A 22,610-nucleotide genomic window follows, 5' to 3' on the forward strand; every position below is an offset into this window, starting at 1 on the left:
TTTTTCCAGAGAATACTAATAACAAGAGTGACCAAAAACATACAGTTAAAATTTTATTTTAGAAGGCACATAATGTATTCTAGGTATTTTTCTAGTCATAAGAATAACTTGAAATTTCCAGTTTCTTCCACAAACTGTTAAGCTGCATCATTGCATCAGATGACTGTATATCAATACAAACTAAACTCAAAAACTATGTTTCCAAGTTTCTAAATTCAGTTTTGCTCCAAACAAAGTCTAGTAAGAACTTCATGTACTAAAATTCACCATGACAAAACTTAAAGACAAACAAATGAAGAATACATTTATGGTGTGTGACAAAACATTAATTAATGCCTTTAACATATAAAGCTGTTTCTCCTTTTTTAATGTCTTACAAATTAGTAGTGGGGGTGGGGGGGAACAAGCAAAAAACATGAAAGGCAACTGACCAAAGAAACACAAACAGCCAATAAACATGCAAAAATGTTCAAGTTCCTTAATAATAAATGAATGCATTATATTCTCTTTATAACCCCCAAAACTTTGTCCATTTGATACCCAATACTCTCATACAATGCTGGTTAAGGAGCATTTTGCAATATATAATAAAAGCCTTAAAAAGTAACATTCTTTACTCAACAATTCCCTTTTAGTACTTTTGCCTACGGAAATAATTAGAAATATAAGCAACAATTTCTACGTAACAAGAAAAAATGAGAAATAACCTAAACACACAATAGTAGAGGGTTAAACCATGGAACACCCATACAAAAATACTTAGAAACGAAACCAAACAGTCATAAAACTACTGATGTGGGAAAATGCTCTGAATACATTGTTTAAAAACAAATGTATAGTGTAAACAAATGTACAAATTGTTTAAAAAAACAAAAGTTACCATGCTTGTTTTTAAAAATCCCTTATTCATTACAGTGGCAGTTCTCAAACTTTCTGATATCAGGATCACTCTAACTCTTAAAAATTACTGAGGACTTAAAGGAGTTTTCGTTTAGGTGAGTTATAGCTATTTGCCGGAGAACCAGCATGAGGGTGAATGGTTTAAGTGGTGCATGGGAATGGGTAGAGGTGATGAAATAATACTCTTGATTGTGGTGGTGATAACTGTGCCAAAATTTTTTCAAAATTTTGAGGACCTCAAAGGGCCTTTGTGTATATAAGTACATATATCTATCAACATTTATAATATTAGAAATCAAAACTGAGAAAAACTTTAAAGTGCATTAATTTTAAAATAAACTTATTAAATGTTAACATAAGTAACATCTTTTTATGAAAAATATATTTTTCAAAAAGTTAGTGAGAATAGTTTGACATTTCTGCAAATCTCTAATATCTAGCTTGTCTGTGTTCAATCTGTTGTGTTATCACACATGTAGCCTCTGGAAAACTCCACTGTACATTACTTGTACATTTGCCTGAGAATGGAACAGGCAAATAACATCTTAGTATTATTAAGAAAATATCTTTGACCTTACAGACCCATGAAAGTCTCAGGGACTCCCAGACTGCACATTAAAAAACCACTCCATTAGAATTTTGGGTAAAATTATACAATGTCTGGGATCTGCTTTAAAATACTCCTGCAAAAATAAAAATTTAAATGGTAGAAATAAAGGAAACAAAAATGGTAGAACGGTGACTACTGAAGCTAGAGGTGGTTACATTACAGTTCATTATACATTTCTCTGCTTTTGTGTAATTTTGAAATTTTCTATAACGTTGAAAGTTACTAGTATTTTACAGTCCGTTAAATCATTAATTTTTTTATCCATTTCTGTGATGACTATTATTTCTTCATTTCCTCTGGATCTTAGTTTAGCAAGGGTCTTGGAATAATAAACTCTCAGTCCTTGAATATTTTTAATGTTTTCATTATTTCCTAATTCTTGACGAGGGGTTTAATTGCATATAGAATTTTCAACTGATGGTTACTTTCTCTTAGTACTAAGAAGATACTACTACGCAATCTTCTGGCATCTGTGTGGCTGATAGAAGTTTGTAGGTCTATAGTTTCTTTTTTAGTAATCTGTCTTTTCTTTATGTCAAAATTTAAGATTATCTCTTTCTCTGTAATTTTAGTATAAGTCAGGGGTGGTCTTATTTTTATTTACGTTACTTAATACTTGAAGTAAAGTTTTCATCTGTAGACTATATTTCTTCAACACAAGAAAATTGCCAGTGATTATCTCATCAAATATTGCTCTTTTTTTAGTTCTTCATTCACCTTACTATTCTCTCTTTCTGAAATTCTTATGTTGGTGGCATGCATATACAGAAGGTGCCAAAAAATGCATACGCGTTTTAAGAAAGGAAAAAACTACATTAAAATTGTAATACTCAATATATGCCAATAAAAAAGATGAATACAAGTCTTGTGTATACATTTTTTTGGCACCCCCATTATAGGGATTACCGAATGAAGAGTTCAGAATTAGAAACAAAGCTCCGTACACTGTACCATACCTAACGAAAATGTCCTCAGGTTATGGTTAACAATAAAACTTTAAGTCTACATAAAACAATAGCTCCATTCGTCCTCCATTTGTGTAAAAGAGCTAAAAGATCTACCAGTTACTTTAAATCAGTATAGATTACCGTGTTTCCCCAAAAATAAGACCGGGTCTTATCTTAATTTTTGCTCCAAAAGACCTATTAGGGCTTATGTTCAGGGGATGTCACCCTGAAAAATCAGACTAGGTCTTATTTTCCAGTTAGGTCTTATTTTCAGGGAAACAAAGTATATTCACATTTACCCCCACTTTTTTTTTTAAAAGGAGGGCACAGCTCACAGTGGCCCATGAGGGGATCAAACCGGCAACCTTGGCACTGCCAGCACCATGATCTAACCAACTGAGCTAACCAGCCACCCCTACCCCCACTTTTTAGCTATAAAAAGAGAGGACCTGAACAGACACTTCTCCCAAGAAGACATACTAACAACCAACAGATGTGAAAAGATGCTCAACTTTACTAGCTAGCTATTAGGCAAATGCAAATCAAAACCACAATGAGATATCACGTCACACTTACTCATTAGAATGGCTATCATCAACAAGACAAGAATAACAAGTGTCAGAGAGGTTGTGGGGAAAAAGGAACCCTCATACACTACAGGTGGGAATGTAAAGTGTTACAACCACTATGGAAAACAGTATACAGGTTCCTCAAAAAACTTAAGAATAGAATTCCCATATGACCCAGCAATCAATCCCTCTTCTGGGTATCTACCCCAAAAAAATCTGAAAACACTTATGAGTAAAAATATATGTATTCACTGTGTTCACTGAAGCATTATTCACAGTGGCTGAGACATGGAAACAACCAAACTGTCCTTCAATAGATGATTGGATAAAGAAGTTGTAACATATATACAATGAAATATTACTCAGCCAAAAGAAAAGATGAAATACTGCCATTTGTGACAACATGGATGGATCTTGAAAATATCATGCTAAGAGAAAAAAGTCAGACAGAAAAAGTCGAGAACTGTATTTCACTCCTATGTGGGATATAAAACTTGAAAGCAACAAATGAACAAGAAACAAAAACTCATAGACACGGGCAATTTTGTGGTTACCAGAGAAAAAAGGGATGGAGAGTAGAAATGGGTAAAGGGGGTCAAATATATGGTGACAGAAGATTTGACTTTGGGTGGTGAACACAATGCTATATACAGATGATGTATTATAGAATTACACACTTGAAACCTAATTTTATTAACCAATGTCATTCCAATAAATTTAATTAAAATAAAAAATAACAAACTCATAGACACAGACAATAGTTTAGTGGTTCGGGGGGGGGCATTGGAGGGGTGGTAGATGAGGGTAAAAGGGATCATGGTGATAGAAGGAGAACTAACTCTGGGTGGTGAACACACAATGTGATATATAGACGATGTATTACAGAATTGTACACGTGAAACCAATGTAACTTTACTAACAACTGTCACCCCAATAAACTTTAAGTAAAAAAATAAAAATAAAGACTATTTCCACCATACACTCTGCTTTTCATGCAGTAGGTTTCGCATGTTAGTAGTGGTTGTACATTTCTACAATCAGCCAGTTCTGGCATCTGACTCCTTAGGTAAAACCAATAAAGATTATTACTTTCATTTCGTTAGAATCACCAATCAGTATGCTTCAGAAGACATCTCCTTCACTTACCATGAACAAAATACATAAGGCTAGTATCCTTCCTCCCAAAATGCAAAATACTGAAGCAAAACAAAACAAAATAAAACAAAAAAGGAAGAAAAATACACGATTGACGTAAATTAAATAGAACACCAAGTCAGTGTAATATAGTGAAAAACAAAAAAACTAAGACTAGTTGTGAAGCTTTGGGACAGTTTCCTTCCCTACCCAAATGTCAGAATAGTAATAGGATTATTGCAAGAAAGAATTACGTAAGATGGTATTTCTAAAAATTAAATAGGACCTGACACAGTAGTACATTAAGGGATCTTTCCCTTTTGTCCTTCAATATTTAAATAAAATTTTTAAAATACAATTTTTTGTAGCGCTTCTATTCTCTCACTAATTTTAAAAAGCACAGCTACCAATTAGTCCACAACTATGCAGTTTTTCATGGATAATGGGAATTCTAAACATTAGGTTTTTGTTTTAAATAAGTAATGACTTCTGTAAATCTTTCTTCCTACCTCAAATACCTGACTGCATTTTAAACTTTGTCAGTCTTGAAGGGTAACTCTGTATTTAGATCAAATTCTGGTAGAAGACTAAAATTTCAGAGAATAAGTCTTGGCTTGAATTTGGGGAAAATTTTCTAACTAGAAAAGACATTGGAAAGATATGTAAATTCTTTCCAAGTGTCTCCTCCCACCCAGCATCAAATACACAGCAATGACAAAAGTAAAAATAAAACTTCAAAAACAAGTTCTCTAAAACAGCATGCATTTCTCAGTGGGCAAGAAACAAAGAGAAATAAACGCAGTAAGCAGGGCTGCAGTTTGGGGCCTGATGAGCTCTATGTTGGCAAGGAAGATGGGGGTTAAATTTCTAAGGATAAGAGGCACTTAACATACCCTTCATGAGGAGGGGCTCAGAGTCACATTCACCGCTTAAAACAGGATAAGTAGAGGTCATTTTTATTAAAGGGGACCTTAGAAGTCAAAGAAATTCCAGAGCCCAGGTTAAAAACAAAAGTGTTCCCATGTATCTTGGAAAATTGTTACATTAATTCCATATTTATCAAAAAATAAAAAGAGGTCAAAGTTTTAAAAAGCATTTCATCTGGTTACACTATGCGCTAATAGATTTTAAAAATATTTATTTTTTACTCTGATACATCCTAAGATAATTTATGTTTCTTCTTGCCAATTAAAAAGACAGTGCACCAAGGGATAGTTTTCCTATTACCAAATATCCCCAAAATTAAAATTTCCTGGTTTTTATTGCTAAATATGCTACTGTGTACACTGCAGCATTTTTATTCTATTTACTTTAACTTTCATTTTCTCAAATTCTTTCCCAATTCCTTAAAATTAGGACAAAATTCAAATGTAATGGCCTTCTGAAGTGCTTCTTTATTTTATCCTTCCTTGCCATATTCAGTAATTTAAATTACCACTTTTTAAATTCCGTTTTGTATTTAATTCATACAGTATTGCTATACTGATAGTATTTTAGAAACTACTGTACTGAAACACTTGGTGCTTTATACCACTCTAATTTCATGACCAACATAAATCCACAAAATCACAAATTCTCTAGAAATGCTTTTCTAACATATATAGAACGCCATAACCTTAACTTTGTACAAGCTTTAAAAACTGGTTTCTAAAAACTATCTGCTATGTCTTCAGAAGTCTGTCAATCTACCAGCAGTTCTCAAACTTTTTGGTCTCGGACATCTTCTAAACTCTTAAAATACAAGTATTACTGAGGTCCCCAAAAAGCTTTTCTTCATATAGGGCATAGATTTTGATATTTATTGTATTAGAAATTGTAAGGGAAATTTAAATTTTAATTCATTTAAAAATAGTAAATTATGTTAACACAAATTAGCATTTGATAAAAAACAACTATCTTCCAAAAATATAAATAAAATTTCAGTAAGAAGCCATGTTTTTTTACATTTCTGCAAATCTCTTTAATGTCTAGGTTAAAAAAACAGCTGGAGTCTAATACTGCTTCTACATTCAATCTGTTGCAATATGTGATTTGTGCTAAAGCATATGAAATAGGGTGGCCGGATGGCTCAGCTTGTTGAACAAGGTTGTCGGTTCAATTCCCACATGGGATGGTGGGCGGTGCCCCCTGCAACTAAAGACTGAAAACGGGCAACTAGACTTGGAGCTCAGCTGCGCCCTCCACAACTAGATTGAAGAGCAACGACTTGGAGCTAATGGGCCATGGAAAAACACACTGTTCCCTCATAATCCCCAATAAAATTAAAAAAGAAAAAAAGATAAATATGTAAAAGATCAATGTTATTTAAAAAAAAAAAAAAAAAAGCATATGAAATATATCTAGTCCCACAAAGATTATATGGCTGGAAAAGGAAGGAGTAATTTGATAGCCTTTCAGCCAACTCCGGGTATTCTTTTGATACTATACCAAGTCAGTGTAATATAGTGAAACTTGACAAGGAGCAGTTTCTTAAAAGTCTGTTACAGCTTAGAATCTGAAACCATGTTGGTAAATGTTCCATACGTTTGTTGCTGATCTACCTTTAACTCAGAATGTATCTTTTACCAATGCATGATTTTGTAACATGTCTTTAAATATTTGTCTTTAAATGTTAAACAGAGAGTTACCATACAATGCAGCAATTCCATGAGTATGATTTTGTTGGTCATTTGAAAACTACTGGTTCACTGAGCAATCATACCAATCTTCCAATCATACCAATCTCAAATGTTGGCACATTTTATTATAACAGTATCCAAAAAAAATCCTGTTTATTAATATCACTACCCATCTCATCAGAAACGTACTTAATTATTAATGAGCTGTCAAGTTCATAGTAGTAGATTTGAGCTTTCCAAAACTCTAATTTTCACTGGAAAGCCCAAATTTTATCATTGGTAGCAAATAACACCAGGTTTTTTCCTTTAAGTAATGCTCAATTCATTTTTTTTTTTGAAATATCTGTCACTTAAATACATGAATCTCTCAATAACCAGTCTGTCAGTCATTCCTTCAAGTAAAACATGTTTCATTAAAATAGCATCTAGTTCAGCTTACAGCTCACACAACTACAAAACTGGGGGGGGGAAGCATTTTTTTCAAATGTAATCATCTAAAAGTGCTTTATTAAAGCATACTTTTTGTCACACACACACAAAAATATTTAAAGACATGCAGCAGGAACTGCAAATCAAAACCACCACTTCGTACCCATTAGGATGGCTATAATCAAAAAGGACAATGGTTAAGTGTTGGTAGAGGATGTAGAGAAATTGGAACCCTCATACATTGCTGGTGAGAATGAAAAAGGTGCAGTCACTTCAGAAAAACAATTTGGCAGTTCCTCAAATGTTAAACACAGAGTTACCATACAATGCAGCAATTCCACTCCTAAATATATATCCAAAAGAAATGAAAACATGTCCACACAAAAAAACTGTACACAGAATGTCCACAGCAGAATTATGTATAATAGCCAAAAGTGGAAACTTCGCCCATCAACAAATGATTGAATAAAATGTGGTATATCCATACAATGGAATATTATTCAATCACAAATAGAAATGAAATACAGATACAGGCTACAATGAGATCTTGAAAATACCATGCTAAATAAAAATCAGATGCAAAAAAAGCCATTTATTATGTAATTCCATTGATATGACATAAAATTCCATTGATATGAAAGGCAAATCCAGAGAGAAAAAATAGATTAGTGGTGACGAGGGGCTAAGGTGGGTGTAGATATGAGGAGTGACTGCTAAAGGTATGGGTTTCGTGGAGAAGGATGATGAAAATTATCCAAAATTAGATCATGGTGATGGTTGCATTAGTCTGTGACTTTATTTAAAAAATCAGTCATATACTTTAAAGGGTAAATTTTATGGTTATGTGAACTATATTTCAATAAACCTGTTTGTTTTTTTTAAAACATGCAGCAACCAAGAGTCAAGACTGAGTTGGTCGGCCCAGTGGCTCAGGCAGTTAGAGCTCCAAGCTCCTAACTCCGAAGGCTACCGGTTCGATTCCCACATGGGCCGGTGGGCTCTCAACCACAAGGTCGCCAGTTCAATCCCTCGAGTCCCGCAAGGGATGGTGGGCTCCACCCCCTGCAACTAAGATTGAACACGGCACCTTGAGCTGAGCTGCTGCTGAGCTCCCAGATGGCTCAGTTGGTTGGAGCGCATCCTCTCAACCACAAGGTTGCCAGCTAGACTCCCGCAAGGGATGGTGGGCTGTGCCCCCTGCAACTAGGAACGGCAACTGGACCTGGAGCTGAGCTGCGCCCTCCACAACTAAGACTGAAAGAACAACAACTTGAAGCTGAACTAAGATTGAAAGGACAACTTGACTTGGGGGGAAAAAAAAAAGGCCTGGAAGTACACACTGTTCCCCAATAAAGTCCTGTTCTCCTTCCCCAATAAAATCTAAAAAAAAAAAAAAAGAAAGAAAGTCAAGATTGAGTAAAAACAACTATTTTCGACTGGTTTATCAAGGTCACTCTTCAGTGAAATGCTTTTTTAATTTCAAGTGCAATGTCATGAAGAATACAACTACTAGTAGTTTTGTGCCACTGCTTTGATTTGTGCCAAGACTGAAGCAGTTTTAGCCACCTTCAGTGAAAATGTCAACACAATGAAAAAGGCAAATAACTTCAGCATTATTATGAAAAGTAGTTTGACATCAAGGACCTCTGAGAGTCTCAGAAATACCCCAGGGATCCACAGACCACACTTTTTGAGAACTGTTCTAAACCATAGCTTTAGAAGACTCAAAGGCAATTAAAGCCTTTCCAAGGACAGACCTGAGGTTTCAAGACAATTTCAGTTTTCTTAGCATACGAGGTGTGACCAAAAAACACGGTGAATGTTTAAATTAAGAAATTTATTACAGTAAAAGATACATTGCCATTAATCCCCCTCAAGACACTCCCAAACACACTTATCCCATTGTCCTTGCCACTTTCTGAAGCAATTCTGGAAGTCCTCTTTTGTGTCTTTAGCTGTGCTGTTGCAGCTGCTTCAATGTCCTGAATTGATACAAAACGTTTACTTTTCATGGTCATTTTGACTTTGAGGAAGAGTCAGAAGTCGCATGGTGCCAGATCTGGTAAATAAGGTGGATGAGGACACACCATGTTTTTATTTGACAGAAATTGCCGTACACCAGAAGTGACGTGTGACACGGAGCCTTTCCTGTTGTGATCACAAAATACAATGAATGCAGCTGCCAAGTGCCATCCAACGGGAAGGCAGGGATCTTCAAAACGGGAAGCGGTATGTCGAACCTTAGTAACAGTGTGTGACAAGTTTCAACTTGTTCAGTGCAGTCAGTCGGGTGCGAGCTGTGCTTGAGAGAAGGTGTGTTTTTAAAGTGCGCCGTAAATGATCCTCCATCATGACAAGTCTCCGTGTCACACATCGCTTCAGGTATATGGCAATTTCTGTCAAATAAAAACATCACAGCGTGTCCTCATCCACCTTATTCACTGGATCTAGCACCCTGCGACTTTTGGCTCTTTGCCCAAGTCGAAATGATTCAGGACATCGAGGCAGGCACGACAGCACAACTAGACACTCACGAAAGAGGACTTCCAGAACTGCTTCAGAAAGAGGCAAGAACGATGGGATAAGTGTGTTCAAAGCGAGAGGGAGCATTTTGAGGGGATTAATGGCAATGTATCTTTTACTGTAATAATTTTTTTAAATTTTAACATTCACTGTATTGTTTGATCACACCTTGAATATCACAAATTTCTCAAGAGAAAAAAGGTAGTCTTTACTGTGATGGAAATTATTTCAATAAATTCAAGTGTCCCAATTTAAGAGTTTAGAATCACTGGCTTACTGGAATATTAAAATATTATATTCCAGTATATTCCAGTTTGTAAGCTCCACAAAAACCCAAATAAAAGGAGAAAAGGATTTAATACACAACAAAACATTCAATAAAATGTTATCTAAATAAATAACATTAATACATCTAGCACAGCCAAGTTCAATGCCCACTACGCACTTATAAGAATAAATTATCCTGACCTTTTCTGTCTGATTTACAACCATATAATTTCACTCATACGTGGGATTATAAAACTGAAAGCAACAAAGAACCAGACAAACAAACAAAGAAACAAAAACTCATAGACACAGACAACAGTTTAGTGGTTACTGGAGGGTAAGGGGGGATGGGGATGGTAAAAGTGGGAAAAGAGGATCAAATATATAGCAATTGAAGGAAAACTGACTCTGCGTGGTGAAGACACAATGCAACATATAGATGATGTACTATAGAAATGTACACTTGAAACCTATATAATTCTACTAACCGATGTCACCACAATAAATTAAAAAAAAAAAAAAAAAAAACTCACAGAATCAAAGTATTTTAGGTCTGGAAGTTACCGTAGATATAGTTACCTAGTCCAACAAACCCCATGTTACACGATAAGGAACCTGAGTTTGTGAGGAAAAAAAGTAACTTGGCCAAACTCACACAGCTAGGTACTACGGGCTGAGACAGGATAAATAAACAGTCTTTACTCCCAGTACCATGTTTTCACTATGCCAACCAGATTCCCCAACCAAATACAATGCATAAAACATTTAATTTACATCACACCAAGGATGACCAAGACACCTTACCTGCCAAATAAAAATTCTGTAATGCTTGACAATACCAATCAGATATGAAAACAAATATATAATTGAGTAAGGAAAAACTACAAATGTAATTGGCATAATGGAGAAATGAATCCTTCTAACTATTAACTTTCAATGAAGAACAATTTAGAAGACACTTTGATGTCTACTTTTCATATAAACAAGGCTTTAAAGCTAAACACCTAAACACTGATACAGATACTGATAAACACCTAAAACAAAAAAATGTCCCTACGTATTAACAAATCCCTGAACGTATCTATCTATGGTATGACAGGACTTAAAACTCACCTGCAGGACTGTCAGCGTTCTCTCCTGGGTGTAGCTGTATACCAGTAGAATCTATAGAGTTGACTGTAACTGTCTGTAGATTTGGCAACTGACCAGTGCTTAGACTAACTGGAGTTGAAGTCAAGGCTCCACCTGCTGCTGCAACTTGACCAAGCGTGAGTGTCTGAACAGGCGTCAAAGTTATTTGTTGGGCAGCAGTATTCTGTATTTGCAAATTCTGCAAGTTCTGGACCCCCTGTACTTGAAATGTTTGCCAAGTTATCTGTCCAGAAGGGGTCACTGTCTGTGCCTGAATTAAAAAGGTTCCAGGATTCAGCTGCAACTGAAGATTTTGCAAAGCCTGTTGTGATATATTTTGACCACTAGTTTGCACACCATGGATTGTCTGTGGTGTAATACCTTGCACAATTTGGGCTTGACTGGTTGGCTGCTGAGACTCTTGAAGTTGTAGATGTTGTACAACAGGCTGTGCTGTAGAAACCTGAATATTCTGAGCCTGTGTCTCTTCAGAAACAGGCGACTGGATATAATTTCCCTGAAGATCTGAAGAATGGACTTGCCCACTAGAAGTAGTCAAGTTATTTGTGTTTTGTTGTAATATACCTGTACTATCTATAGTAACAGGCAACTGTGATGAAGAGGATGTTGGCACAAATAAATCTGTATCAGTATTAGTTTCATTAATATCAGGAGAAACTCGCTCACCAGTCCTTTCTGAATTGTCTGAACTATCCATCGCTTGTCCTGTGTTTATCAAATGTCCATCGGCATTAATGCCTGCAGTCATTGTCTGAGAACTGCCCGACAGTCCCAAAGAATCTAGATCAACACTATTGATTGGTACAAAGGTAATATTTCCTGGCAGACCAAGAGGCACATTAGCAACTACTTGGGTTTGGCCAGGAAAAGATGAACCACCAATTGCAACTCCCTGAACCTGGACTTGACCAGTTTGTGGTATGAGATTCTGGATATTAGCAGGAGGTGTTCCAGAGGCAAGCAAGGTTTGATTAGAGCCAGGAATGATCTGAATTTGACCACTTTCTTGATTTATACCTCCATTATCTGAAGAGCCTGTGAAACCAATCTGAACCTGCTGACCATCTGTTGCCTGAATCTGTGGTATTACTTGATATTGAACACTGGACACTGTACCATTTGATGAATCTGATCCTGGTGCAACTGAAAATATTTGTTGATTTTGCAGATTCTGAAGGGGAAGAACATACTGCCCACTCGAAGTAGCAGCACTTGGAATCTGTACTAGATTACCAGCTTCATCTTTTATCGTTGTAGGTGTGGCTGACAAAACTTCCCATCGGTTTGGTGCTCCTCCTAACTGTGCAGAAGCCAAATCACCTGTCTGAATGAAGAAAACAAAAAATACTATGTGATATGTATTTGTGGTATATTTAAACCAATCCTCAAAAAACTCTGAAAACTGATATAAATCCTACTACCTGAAATAAAAATTCTCTTAATAACACAAAAGACTTCAAATACAGAAGCGGTACTATACAAACTACAATAATTATCATTTCCCATTTTGTTACTGCAAAGATAACCCATGCTATTTGAGAAGGGAAAAAAAACTTCAATCACTATAGTCTGTTTTATGACCACAAATTGATCTCCTAATCCCTCATCTATGATCTCTAATGCTATACAATTAAAAATAAAGTAGAAGTGGTTAGAAAAGATTATGGATAGCTCAAACCAAACATACCTCAAACACTGAAGAGACTTCAGAAAGTATACAACTCACTTAAAATGTATCACTAAACCAGGTGCATTATATTTGAGGGGAAAAAACCATTAGTGTAGTGTTATCAAGTCATCTGAATTAGAAAAGCTGAGATTTGTGTATTATTGGTATAAACCTTAAATCAAACAAAAGCTACTCTTCTATGGCATGTATTAATGTACTCCAAACCAAATTCATGGTTAGGGCTATTCCATTAGCAATTCTTTACTTTTCCCATGAACTAATTTAAAAAATATCAGACCTCTAAAAATTTAATGACGAAATGTTACGCCCTGTGACCATATGGCAAAGTCTGAAAAGTTTTTCCAGAATCTAAAAGCTAGAGGATACAGACTGTGGCTTTACCTACTATTCTACTTAAGTCTGTGGTTGAGTGCCAGGCACATACATTTTGCATTCTGTGACCTGCTAGAATCTCCGGTATCCCCGTATTTTATAGATTAAGCAAGACTGGAAAAATACCAATGTAGGAAAGCAGACAGCAACAAAACCCTGTATGTCAATGTCAAAGGGTAGATTTTTTTTTAAGGAAATAAGAACAGTAATGTCTAACATGTGAGCTGTTCTTTTATATGTCAGTACGATGATAGGGGTTTATAAGATTTTATCATCTACTCCTTACAACAATCCTAGGAGGTAGGTATTGCTATTATCCCCATTTCACAGATGAGAAAATTGAGAGACAAAAATCACAGATATCCAATGTCAAGATTTAAAACTGGCTCAAGTCTAACTCTAGAACCCAGGCCCTTAAATACTACACCATACTTGTCTTCTACTAAGACCAAAGGTAAAGACATGGGAAATGAGACCCTACCTTAATTACACACCATCAAAATAAAAACATTCCTATTCTACTTCCCTCTTGATCTGTATGTGATTTCCTAAAACTCCACATATCCGTAGACAATGAGAGTATATGTATATCTAGCCCAGCATTCTCAACCTAGGACCCATGCCTGGGCTTCAAAGGCTCTTTGAATCCTCTAAAACTAGTGTTTCAACTTTTTGAGAAAGTGCAATTGGGGGATGAGGAGCGGTTCATCATATTCTCAAAGAGGGTTCGCGACCACAAAAAAGGTTAAGACAAATACTGTTATCTCAACGTAAACCATTCCGCATTTTTAATATAAATACTGTAGAACCAGAAGACTTTAAGTTTCTTAAAGAAACTCGTTACCTAATTTTCATGTAGATGCAATTTAAAAGTATATATTTCAATGGATAAACCACAGTATTAATGACTCAAAAGATATTTACACATATCTGCCAAGATGAAATAAGCATATGAGTAAGCCCATAAGATACACAATCTTTCTCCACAAATGGTTCACAATCTATCCCCGCAGACAGACACATACATGCTACTACTGTGTGAATAGTGGTATACACTAGCCCTATGATCAAAACCCTATTTGGGAACATAGAAAACTGAAAAAAAAATGATTTCACATAGGCGATATTTAAAATAATCTTAAAATAAAATTTAAGATTTCACTGTGGGCAATTAGGAAATAGAGACAGAGGCATTAATAAAGGTACAGAAACAATAAAGTCACAGACAAAAAGAAACTCTAAAAATTAATATGTAGTTGGTATTTAAGAGGGGATCCAGAAAAGGTTCACATTCATAAAGTAATGGCGAACAAGACTAGATATTTTTATCAGGGCGTGTAGTAAAAGGCATTGTAGATCCTGCTAAGGAGTTTGGACTTTATCCTGCAGATAGTGAATGAAGCTATAAAAGCTTTTTAAGCAAGTGAGTGGTGCAATCAGATCTGTGCTTTATAAAGATAAACTAAGGCCCAGTTAAGGAGACTGAAAGAAAGGCGGAAGAGACTTATGGCAGATCAACTATGGGACCCAGTAAAAAAATCTAAGTCTGAACTAAAATAATAACACTTTAAATACAATCTTTTAAATTTATCAAACTTAAATTATTAAAATGAAGCACTGGACATTGAAGTCACATACCACTCTTCAACTTCTAGCTGGTATGGAAGTTACAAGCTTAAATCATCTTTCCCAATATTAGAGTAACAATTCATGTTTCATTTCAGTCTCAGGGCATTTTAAATAAACTAAAGACATTTAAGTCTATACTTCATACTGAAATCTACAGTAAACTATAATGTCTAAAATATACTCCTTATCTTCTTAAGGTTACTTATCACCTTTAAAGAATCAACTGTTGAATTTTTTTCTGACCAGCATTAAATTTACAATTATTCCACTCATATCAACGAATAGTGTCTCAGATACAAATTAGTTTTACAATACTAGCATTCTGTCCCATTTTTATCTTTAAAAAAGGTTAATTTATGGCATCTAAAGTATTTTTCTTCCCAAAATAGTAATAAAGACAGATATTCAACCATTGATGAACAGTTTTCTAATCAAGAAATTCCTTGAAAATAAATACAACTACTCAAATGACAAGTCTGAGTAAACACCACCCAAGCATGCCCCTCCCTCTTCAGAAACTAAATAAACTGTAGCATCACTTTTTCCAACATGCAAGTCATTAATTGAAAGGAAATCCTAGGACAAAATGATGTGTTTGAACTTTTTTGAATAAACCTAAGGTGAAAAGCATATACAAAAAATATTTATGGAGCACAAGCCTGGGGGAGGGGGAGACTGGGAACAGCAAGAGATAATTTAAGGGGGAAAAAAACAAACCAGGCAACAAAAAAGCTTTTTCTTTAACGAAATAAATTTACAGTGTTAAAAGATTTACTAAGTGTTAATTTTTTTTAAATAAAAGGGGAAAAAACACAATCAGAAAACTACTAGACTTTCATGATTTAAGCTAAGACTATGCTTGGGGAAAGCACATATATTACACTAGAAAGAAAGAACTCTCAGAACTGAGTTTTGATCCTAGGTAGAATGTAGAATTGTGTGTGATTTAGAGCAGGATTCAATTTCCTTATGTTGAAATGGGAAAAATATTGCCTTGCAGCGTTATAAAAACCAAGTGTTAAGTTTTATAAACTATAAAGCACTGTACAAGCCTAAGATATCATTATTACTAAGACTATAAGGACAGATTTGAAAGAATCCATTAGATGCCTACCAAAATTCCTCACACAGAGATCAGTAAATACCGTGTTTCCCCGAAAATAAGACCTAGCCGGACAATCAGCTCTAATGCGTCTTTTGGAGCAAAAATTAATATAAGACCCAGCCTAACATTATATTATATAAGACCGGTCTTATATTACATTATATAAGACCCGGTCCTATACTATACTAAAATAAGACCGGGTTTTATATTAATTTTTGTTCCAAAAGACACATTAGAGCTCATTGTCCAGCTAGGCCTTATTTTGGGGGAAACACAGTACTCAACTGAATGAATAGTTACAGGTGTTATACTTTCAAATCATTACAAAGAAAATGATAGAATGTATCAATAAAACTAACCCTGAGATATGAGTCTTCTATGAAAAACTCTACACCAATTTTAAACCTATTTATTTCCATAATTCCACAATGAATAAGCCCCAAATATTTCAAATAACAAAGCCTACTAAACCCATTCATTTGTAAGAGAAATTTCACCAGCAGCATGCCACTAAAAGAGATAAAGTACACTAAATACAAAATGGGAAAGGAATAAATGAGTAAATCATCTGAGACCAAAAAGAGTTGTAAAAATGTTTGCTGTTAGGCTATTTGGAAACACTATACAAACAAAAGGAAAACAGACATAAAAACACATAACCCATGCAAGAACTAGTATTTGGTATAGGTTCAAGATGACCCTCTACATTGTTTCACACTAAAAGAAAAATCCACCAGTTTCTCTCAGTAACTCTAACATTCTCATTGAACTAACAAGCAAAATACCATTTAACATGGAAATTGGCGTTACTGTAAAACGTTGTAACTGAGGCTACTCTAAGTCTCCCTCTGCATATAAACACAATCACACAGTGAAAAGGACCACCACCAAGAGTAGCCCTGGGATGTTGCTACAGCAATTCATTACAAGGGAATTCACTACAACCAGGCATAAAAATGGGGGGGGGGGGGGGGTGTGTGTGTGCAAGGAAAGAAAAAAAGAGGTTGTCTTCTCAGATAATACCTGTGAATGGGGGGGGGGCGGGGGGAGTTCATACCACTTATTGTATAGCATTTTAAAAGGACAGTAATTTCTCAGTTCCCACAAATGACTTTATGAAAGCCAAAAACAGGAGTATAACTGGAAACAAGAACAAGTGTGAAACTAGGTAGACATAAACTAAAAACCATTCTTAGGCAAGTATGTACTCAAATTTCTTAAAATCGTCAAGGAACACTAAAGAACTCAAACAGACTTCAAATAAAAACAATTACCCAATGAATTCATTACAATGACAATATAGGTCTTATTTTAAGTAAGGGTAAAAATAACCTTATTTTTAAATAAGCTGTTATTCCTTACTCATTTTTTAGCTCACCAACATTTATATACTAAATTAAGGAACACTAAATTTACAACCTAAACTGAGGACCAGGCAATGACTTTCATAATATTTACTTCTGCAGTTTATTACACTACAGTACAAATGAAATAGGTTCATAATCCACAACTTCACACAAAGGCTAAATGTACAAGTTAATACCGCATAAAGGTCTACTTTATTCCATTTCCTGATTTATTACAAAATATAACTATGCAACTTTTAATAATAAAGTACAAAAAAGCCTTGCCATCAAATCAACCTTGGAAGTCCATGTTATAGGGCAATAGAAGTGAGGATGCCTTGTGATTAGAACTATTCAGTACTGTACTGAGGGTAACCAAATATTCTTGGCCAGGATCCAGGATGAACCCATATCATATTATAACAAATTCTAAACTCAAAATATTTAAAGCAAATTGGCTTTTCAATGACCTTTTAAACTTAAAAATACCAAACTAAGCTGGCATAAAGTTGAACTGTGTGTATTTCACTTGATTTTAAATACAACACTATTATATGCAATGTGGTAGCCTGGATTGGATCCTGGAACAGAAAATGAGCATTAGTGAAAAAACTGGTGAAATCAGAATAAAGTCTGTAGTTAATAATACTGTATCATTGGTTAATTTCCCAGTTTTGAAAAACATACCATGGTTATATTAACATTAGGGGAAGCTGGGTGAAGGGTATAAGGTAATTCAGTTCTAGCTCTGCAACTTTTCTGTAAATATAAAATTCTTCCAAAATAAAATTATAAAAAAACACAGCTACAAAAAAAACTCACTATAGACTTCTCATGATTCCCAGTAATTTGAATAACTAAGATTATCGAAGCACATTTTTAAGTGGAAAAAAATGCCCATAAAATCACTTAAATTCTCATTTTTTGAGATATACATGTCTGAAATTCATTTAAACTGGAAATAATTTTCCCATTTGCTAAGGCAAACATTCATGGTAGTCTTACCAATTTTACTCAGTGAAAAGTTTTATGCACAGGTATCAAACATACAAAGGAAAAAAATGCTCCAACTGATTCTAGTTCAAATTTCAAGTTGAACTAAAACGTGAGAAAAACGTGATGGCAGTAGAGATCTGGTAGTTCAGAGGAGGAGGGGAAAAGGCACGGAAATAACTTTCCTACAAATGATGTACAGCCACAGCAGGCTAAAGTTGGAGGTAACACTCCATTCCTGGGGCTGAGATTCACATATACATGTATAACACATATTTTTCACCCATAACTTCCTCTTTCATTTCTCCCCTCCCCCATCAGTGAGCTGATACCTAAACTTGGTAAGTTGCAGTTACAAGTTTTTGTTCCAGTTGAAAAATATTAAAAAGGTAAGTGGAAACAATCTGCTTTGCAATTTTACTTATGCAGTGGTTTCAATTTATTTTGGCATTGTGAGGCTAGGGGGATATATATAGTTCATTAAAAAGGCTCACCAATCTGTAAGTTGTTTAAAGGTAGCAATGCCTCAAACAAACATAATTTTATACTTTTACATTTTAATCTGCTTACAAAACCTGATATCATACTTTTAAGACACTAAAATCATTCACATCCCTCTACAGTATAATTCAAAGCACTAAAATTAAAATACAACATTTAACAACTTTAGCTTCGAAGCACTAAAATTAAAATACATTTAACAGTATTACTCAACTTTAGCTTCGCTTTTAAAGTCTAGATATACTAACAATTTCCTGCTATATCAAATCAAATACCAAACTTTGTCTATAGTGATTATACAAAAATCACTACACAAATCAACTCCTATAATCCACCTCAAAAAACGGAATGGGGAAAAGTTTCATTTTAATAAGTAAACACATCTACATGTTAAACTAATGCAACATCGATGATTCAAACAAATAAAAAATTCACAACAGTCCTAAAAACTGTTCCTAGATCATCTGTAGTAAGCCCTCACAAAACACAGGCCAGCTCCTCCCCCTGCCCTAGGCACACTAAAAACACTACAAAAAGAATCCCACCCACCCTATCAAACTAGCAATCACAATAAAATGAAAATACAGCTCTGCCAATTCCTTACATGGTACTTTACTTCTAACACTGGTAATCCATACTCAATTTCAAAAGCCAAAGTATTATCTAAGTAACTTCACCGATTTCAACGGTCGCTAATTAAACGTTTCACTTATTCTACTTATGAAAAATGACTGTAAAATTAAGGGGTCTGCAAAAACTAAAATTCAACAATTTAGAATGGCCACTGAAAAAGCATTCAAAAAGTGCCTACTCCTGCATACAAAAGGATAATTCGAACAGTAAACCATTCCTTTTAAAGATTTACGGTTTAAATCAATAAGATCTAGCAACTTCCAGCAAAAAAAGCTCCAGGTTCAAAAACACTAAAACTCAAGTCACTGCCTCTGTAGTTGATACTATCTATGGCCGATAGGCTGTGCTTGAAAATTTTGTAGTGTTCAGCGAAGGAGTTTTCAACAGTGATATGAATTGCTCAAACATCCATTTTGGAGTCCTCTACCCCCCGCCCTCTCAGACTTCATTTTGTAGTGAATTTGGATCGAGGTTCCGCAGTGACAATTTAGAGAAAGCCAGGGCTGGCTCCTGATCTAAACAGGCATGCGAATGAGCAGGAAAGGGCGCCGTGGCTGCGCGATCCGTCCGAATCCGGGAAGGCGCGAGCGCCCGGGAGGCCTTTTGGGCCGGCGCGCTGCAGGCCCGGGATGGCGGGCGCTGGGCCTCGGCGGGGGCGGGCCGCGCGCGCGAGACTTACCGCTCCGGCGGCGGGGGCCCCGGCTGCGGCGGCCGCCTCCTCCTCGTCGTCGCCCGGCGATGGCGGCCCTATCTTGCTGCAGGTAGCGGCCAGCAGAGCGAGCGGTGACGGCTGAGTGTCCTACCCCCGATGGGCGGGTTCAGAGAGGGAGACAGGGGGAGGGGTGGCGGTTAGGGCCGGGCCGCCGCTCGCACAGGAAGTGCGACTCGCTCCTCGCAGGCTGCGCCCCGGCGAGCGCCAGTCCGCGCTCTCCTCCTCCTCTTCCTCCTGGAGTCCGGCTCGCGTCCTCCCGCTAGCACGCACACCAGCTCCGCCGTCCCCGGGAAAGCGGGCGGCGGGCTGCGCGCCCGGCCTCCACTTTCCGCCCGGAACCCACCCCCGGGAGGGCGCGCGCGCGCTCGCGCGCGGACACACACACACATACACACACACTCTCTCTCTCACACTCTCACACACACACACACACACACACACACACTCATACACACAAAAGCGGCGGGAGGGGGAGCGCGGGCGGGGTCGGAGCGTTGGCGCCTCGGGCAGGCAGCTCCCCGGGCGGGGGGAGGGGAGGAGAGAGGCGCGGAGGGAGGGGAGAGGCGAGGGGAGGAGAAAGCGGCGCGAGGGGGGAGCCGGGCCGGGGCTCAGCCGCTCCTCACCTGGGCCGCCGCCGCCGCCACCGCGCCGTTTCCGTGCTGCTGCTGCTGCTGCTGCTGCTGCAGATACTCGCCGTGGCCGCCGCCGCTGTCCACGTCCAAGGCAGCCATTTCCTCTTGTTTCACAGGCTTTTCGGGAGCTGCAGGCACAGCGCGGGGGGGTGGGGGTGGGGAGGAAGGCGGGTGGAGGAGAGGGAGGGGGCCCGCGGGCCGTGGCGAAATTATTCCGAAAGCCCGGACCGAGTCCCCTTCCCCTCCCCCACCCGCCCCCCGGCGGCGGCGGCGGCGGCGGCGGCTCCCTCCTCCCCTCCTGCTGCTGCCCCCGCCCGCCACTGCCTGTAACCCTCCTCCTCCTCCTCTTTCCCTCCTCCTCCTCCTCCCCGCGCTGCCCCTGCCCCCTCTCCTCTCCTCCCCTTTCCCTTCGCGCCGCTCGCTCTCACTCGCGCTTGCTCCTCTCGCACCGTCAGTCACTCACACGCCCGCCGCCCGCGCCCGCACACAGGGGGATGCGGTCCCGGCGGACCGGGCCGCCCGCCCCGGGGCCCGGCGGGGACACGGCGTTGCTGGGGCTTGAGGGGTGGACGGTAGCTGGCGGGGAGGGGAAGGAGGCGGAGGGGAATGCGGCTTTCTGCCTCTCACAGACACTCGGTCGCACACACGGGGCCGGGAGCCGCCAGCGGCGGCCCGGGGCTGGCTGTGGTCGGCGGCAGCGGCGGCGGCAGCAGCAGCAAGGGTTGCTCTCTCTCGGCTTTACGTACCGGTCATAGTGTGTTTAGGGCACCTCAGGCGGGGCTCCCCGCCGCCTTACACATGGTGAGGAGCGAAGGCGGCGGCGGCGGGAGAGGATGCGGGAAGCGGCGGCGGACACGGCCGGAGCGGTCCGGGGATTTTTTTTTCCTATTTTGATTGACTGTGCGGGAAACACAAAAGGTGGAGCCTCCAGCCCAAAAGGGGGGAAGAGGGTGACAGCCCGCCCGGAAATCCCGCCCCTCTTCTCCACGCTCATTCGCCACCACGCTCTACGTTGGCAGGGCTCATTGGCCAGGACGCCCGTCCGTCGCTCGGCCAGGCGGCGCGCTTCCTGTTTGCCCGGGGTGGAAAGGGAGAGACAATGAGCGGCCGTGGCGGCGTAGGTTCCCGAAAGCGGCTACAGCTCGCCAGTTACCCCGCTGTGCCCGGTTCGCTCGCCGGCTGCTGCTGCCAGATCCGAGGCGCAGGCCTCTTTCACCTCGCAGGCGCTCGGAACAGGCCCCGTCAAGCTGTAGGGGAGCTGAGCTGGGGAGGAAATCCGTCCCCGGTGGCTCGGCTCCACTCGACGCTTCCTCCATCCCGGTGGCAGCCTCAGCCGGATCTCCCCAGGGCCTTGCGCTCTCTGAGCCGCCGCTTTCCTGCAGTGCCTGGAGGCTGCCGCCGCTCAGCCCCAGGGCTGCTGCTGCGGCCGCTGCTGCTACAGAGCAAACCAGACCCGCCCCACGAGCCCGGAGGGAGGGAGCTGGTATTGGGGGAGACACCCCCTCCGTAGCTGGAGGAGGATTTTCTCACATTCAGCTCATAGATTCACTCTGAGCCATGTCGGTCCCATCCCCCTTAGCCCCCGGTTTCCAATCCATCTCCCGCTTTTACGTACCCTGAAGGCAGGCATTTAAAACAAAAATCTCAGTTCACCTCACATCTAGGAAGAGAGCTTTCCTTCTGGCCAGTGGCACCAGAACAGGCACTTAAAGTATATTTCATTTAATACGTGGCGTGTATATACTATATTCAAAAGTGCAGAATCCTTTTTATAAAAAAATCCAGGCACAATCATTTTGCTGCACAAACATTCCCTGCTTCTGGATCGTCTTGGTAACAAGTAAAACA

General features: G+C 38.9%; 1 protein-coding gene across 1 annotated transcript in view; it reads right to left on the bottom strand.

Annotated features, from left to right (window-relative positions):
* SP3 (Sp3 transcription factor) overlaps positions 1-21,817 on the bottom strand; it is a 57,654-nt gene extending 35,837 nt beyond the window's left edge. Inside the window, exons 1-4 of the mRNA XM_074338189.2 lie at positions 21,509-21,817; positions 20,754-20,890; positions 20,098-20,217; positions 11,111-12,473 (exon numbers count right to left, since the gene is read on the bottom strand). Coding sequence (XP_074194290.1) covers positions 11,111-12,473; positions 20,098-20,217; positions 20,754-20,890; positions 21,509-21,515 — 1,627 coding nt within the window. The 5' untranslated portion in view covers positions 21,516-21,817. The remainder of the gene's footprint in view (positions 1-11,110; positions 12,474-20,097; positions 20,218-20,753; positions 20,891-21,508) is intronic.
* Positions 21,818-22,610: the final 793 nt, after the last annotated feature.

Source organism: Rhinolophus sinicus, chromosome 17 (assembly GCF_057876585.1).
Source record: "Rhinolophus sinicus isolate RSI-liver-muscle chromosome 17, RSI-T2T, whole genome shotgun sequence".
NCBI lineage: Eukaryota > Metazoa > Chordata > Mammalia > Chiroptera > Rhinolophidae > Rhinolophus > Rhinolophus sinicus.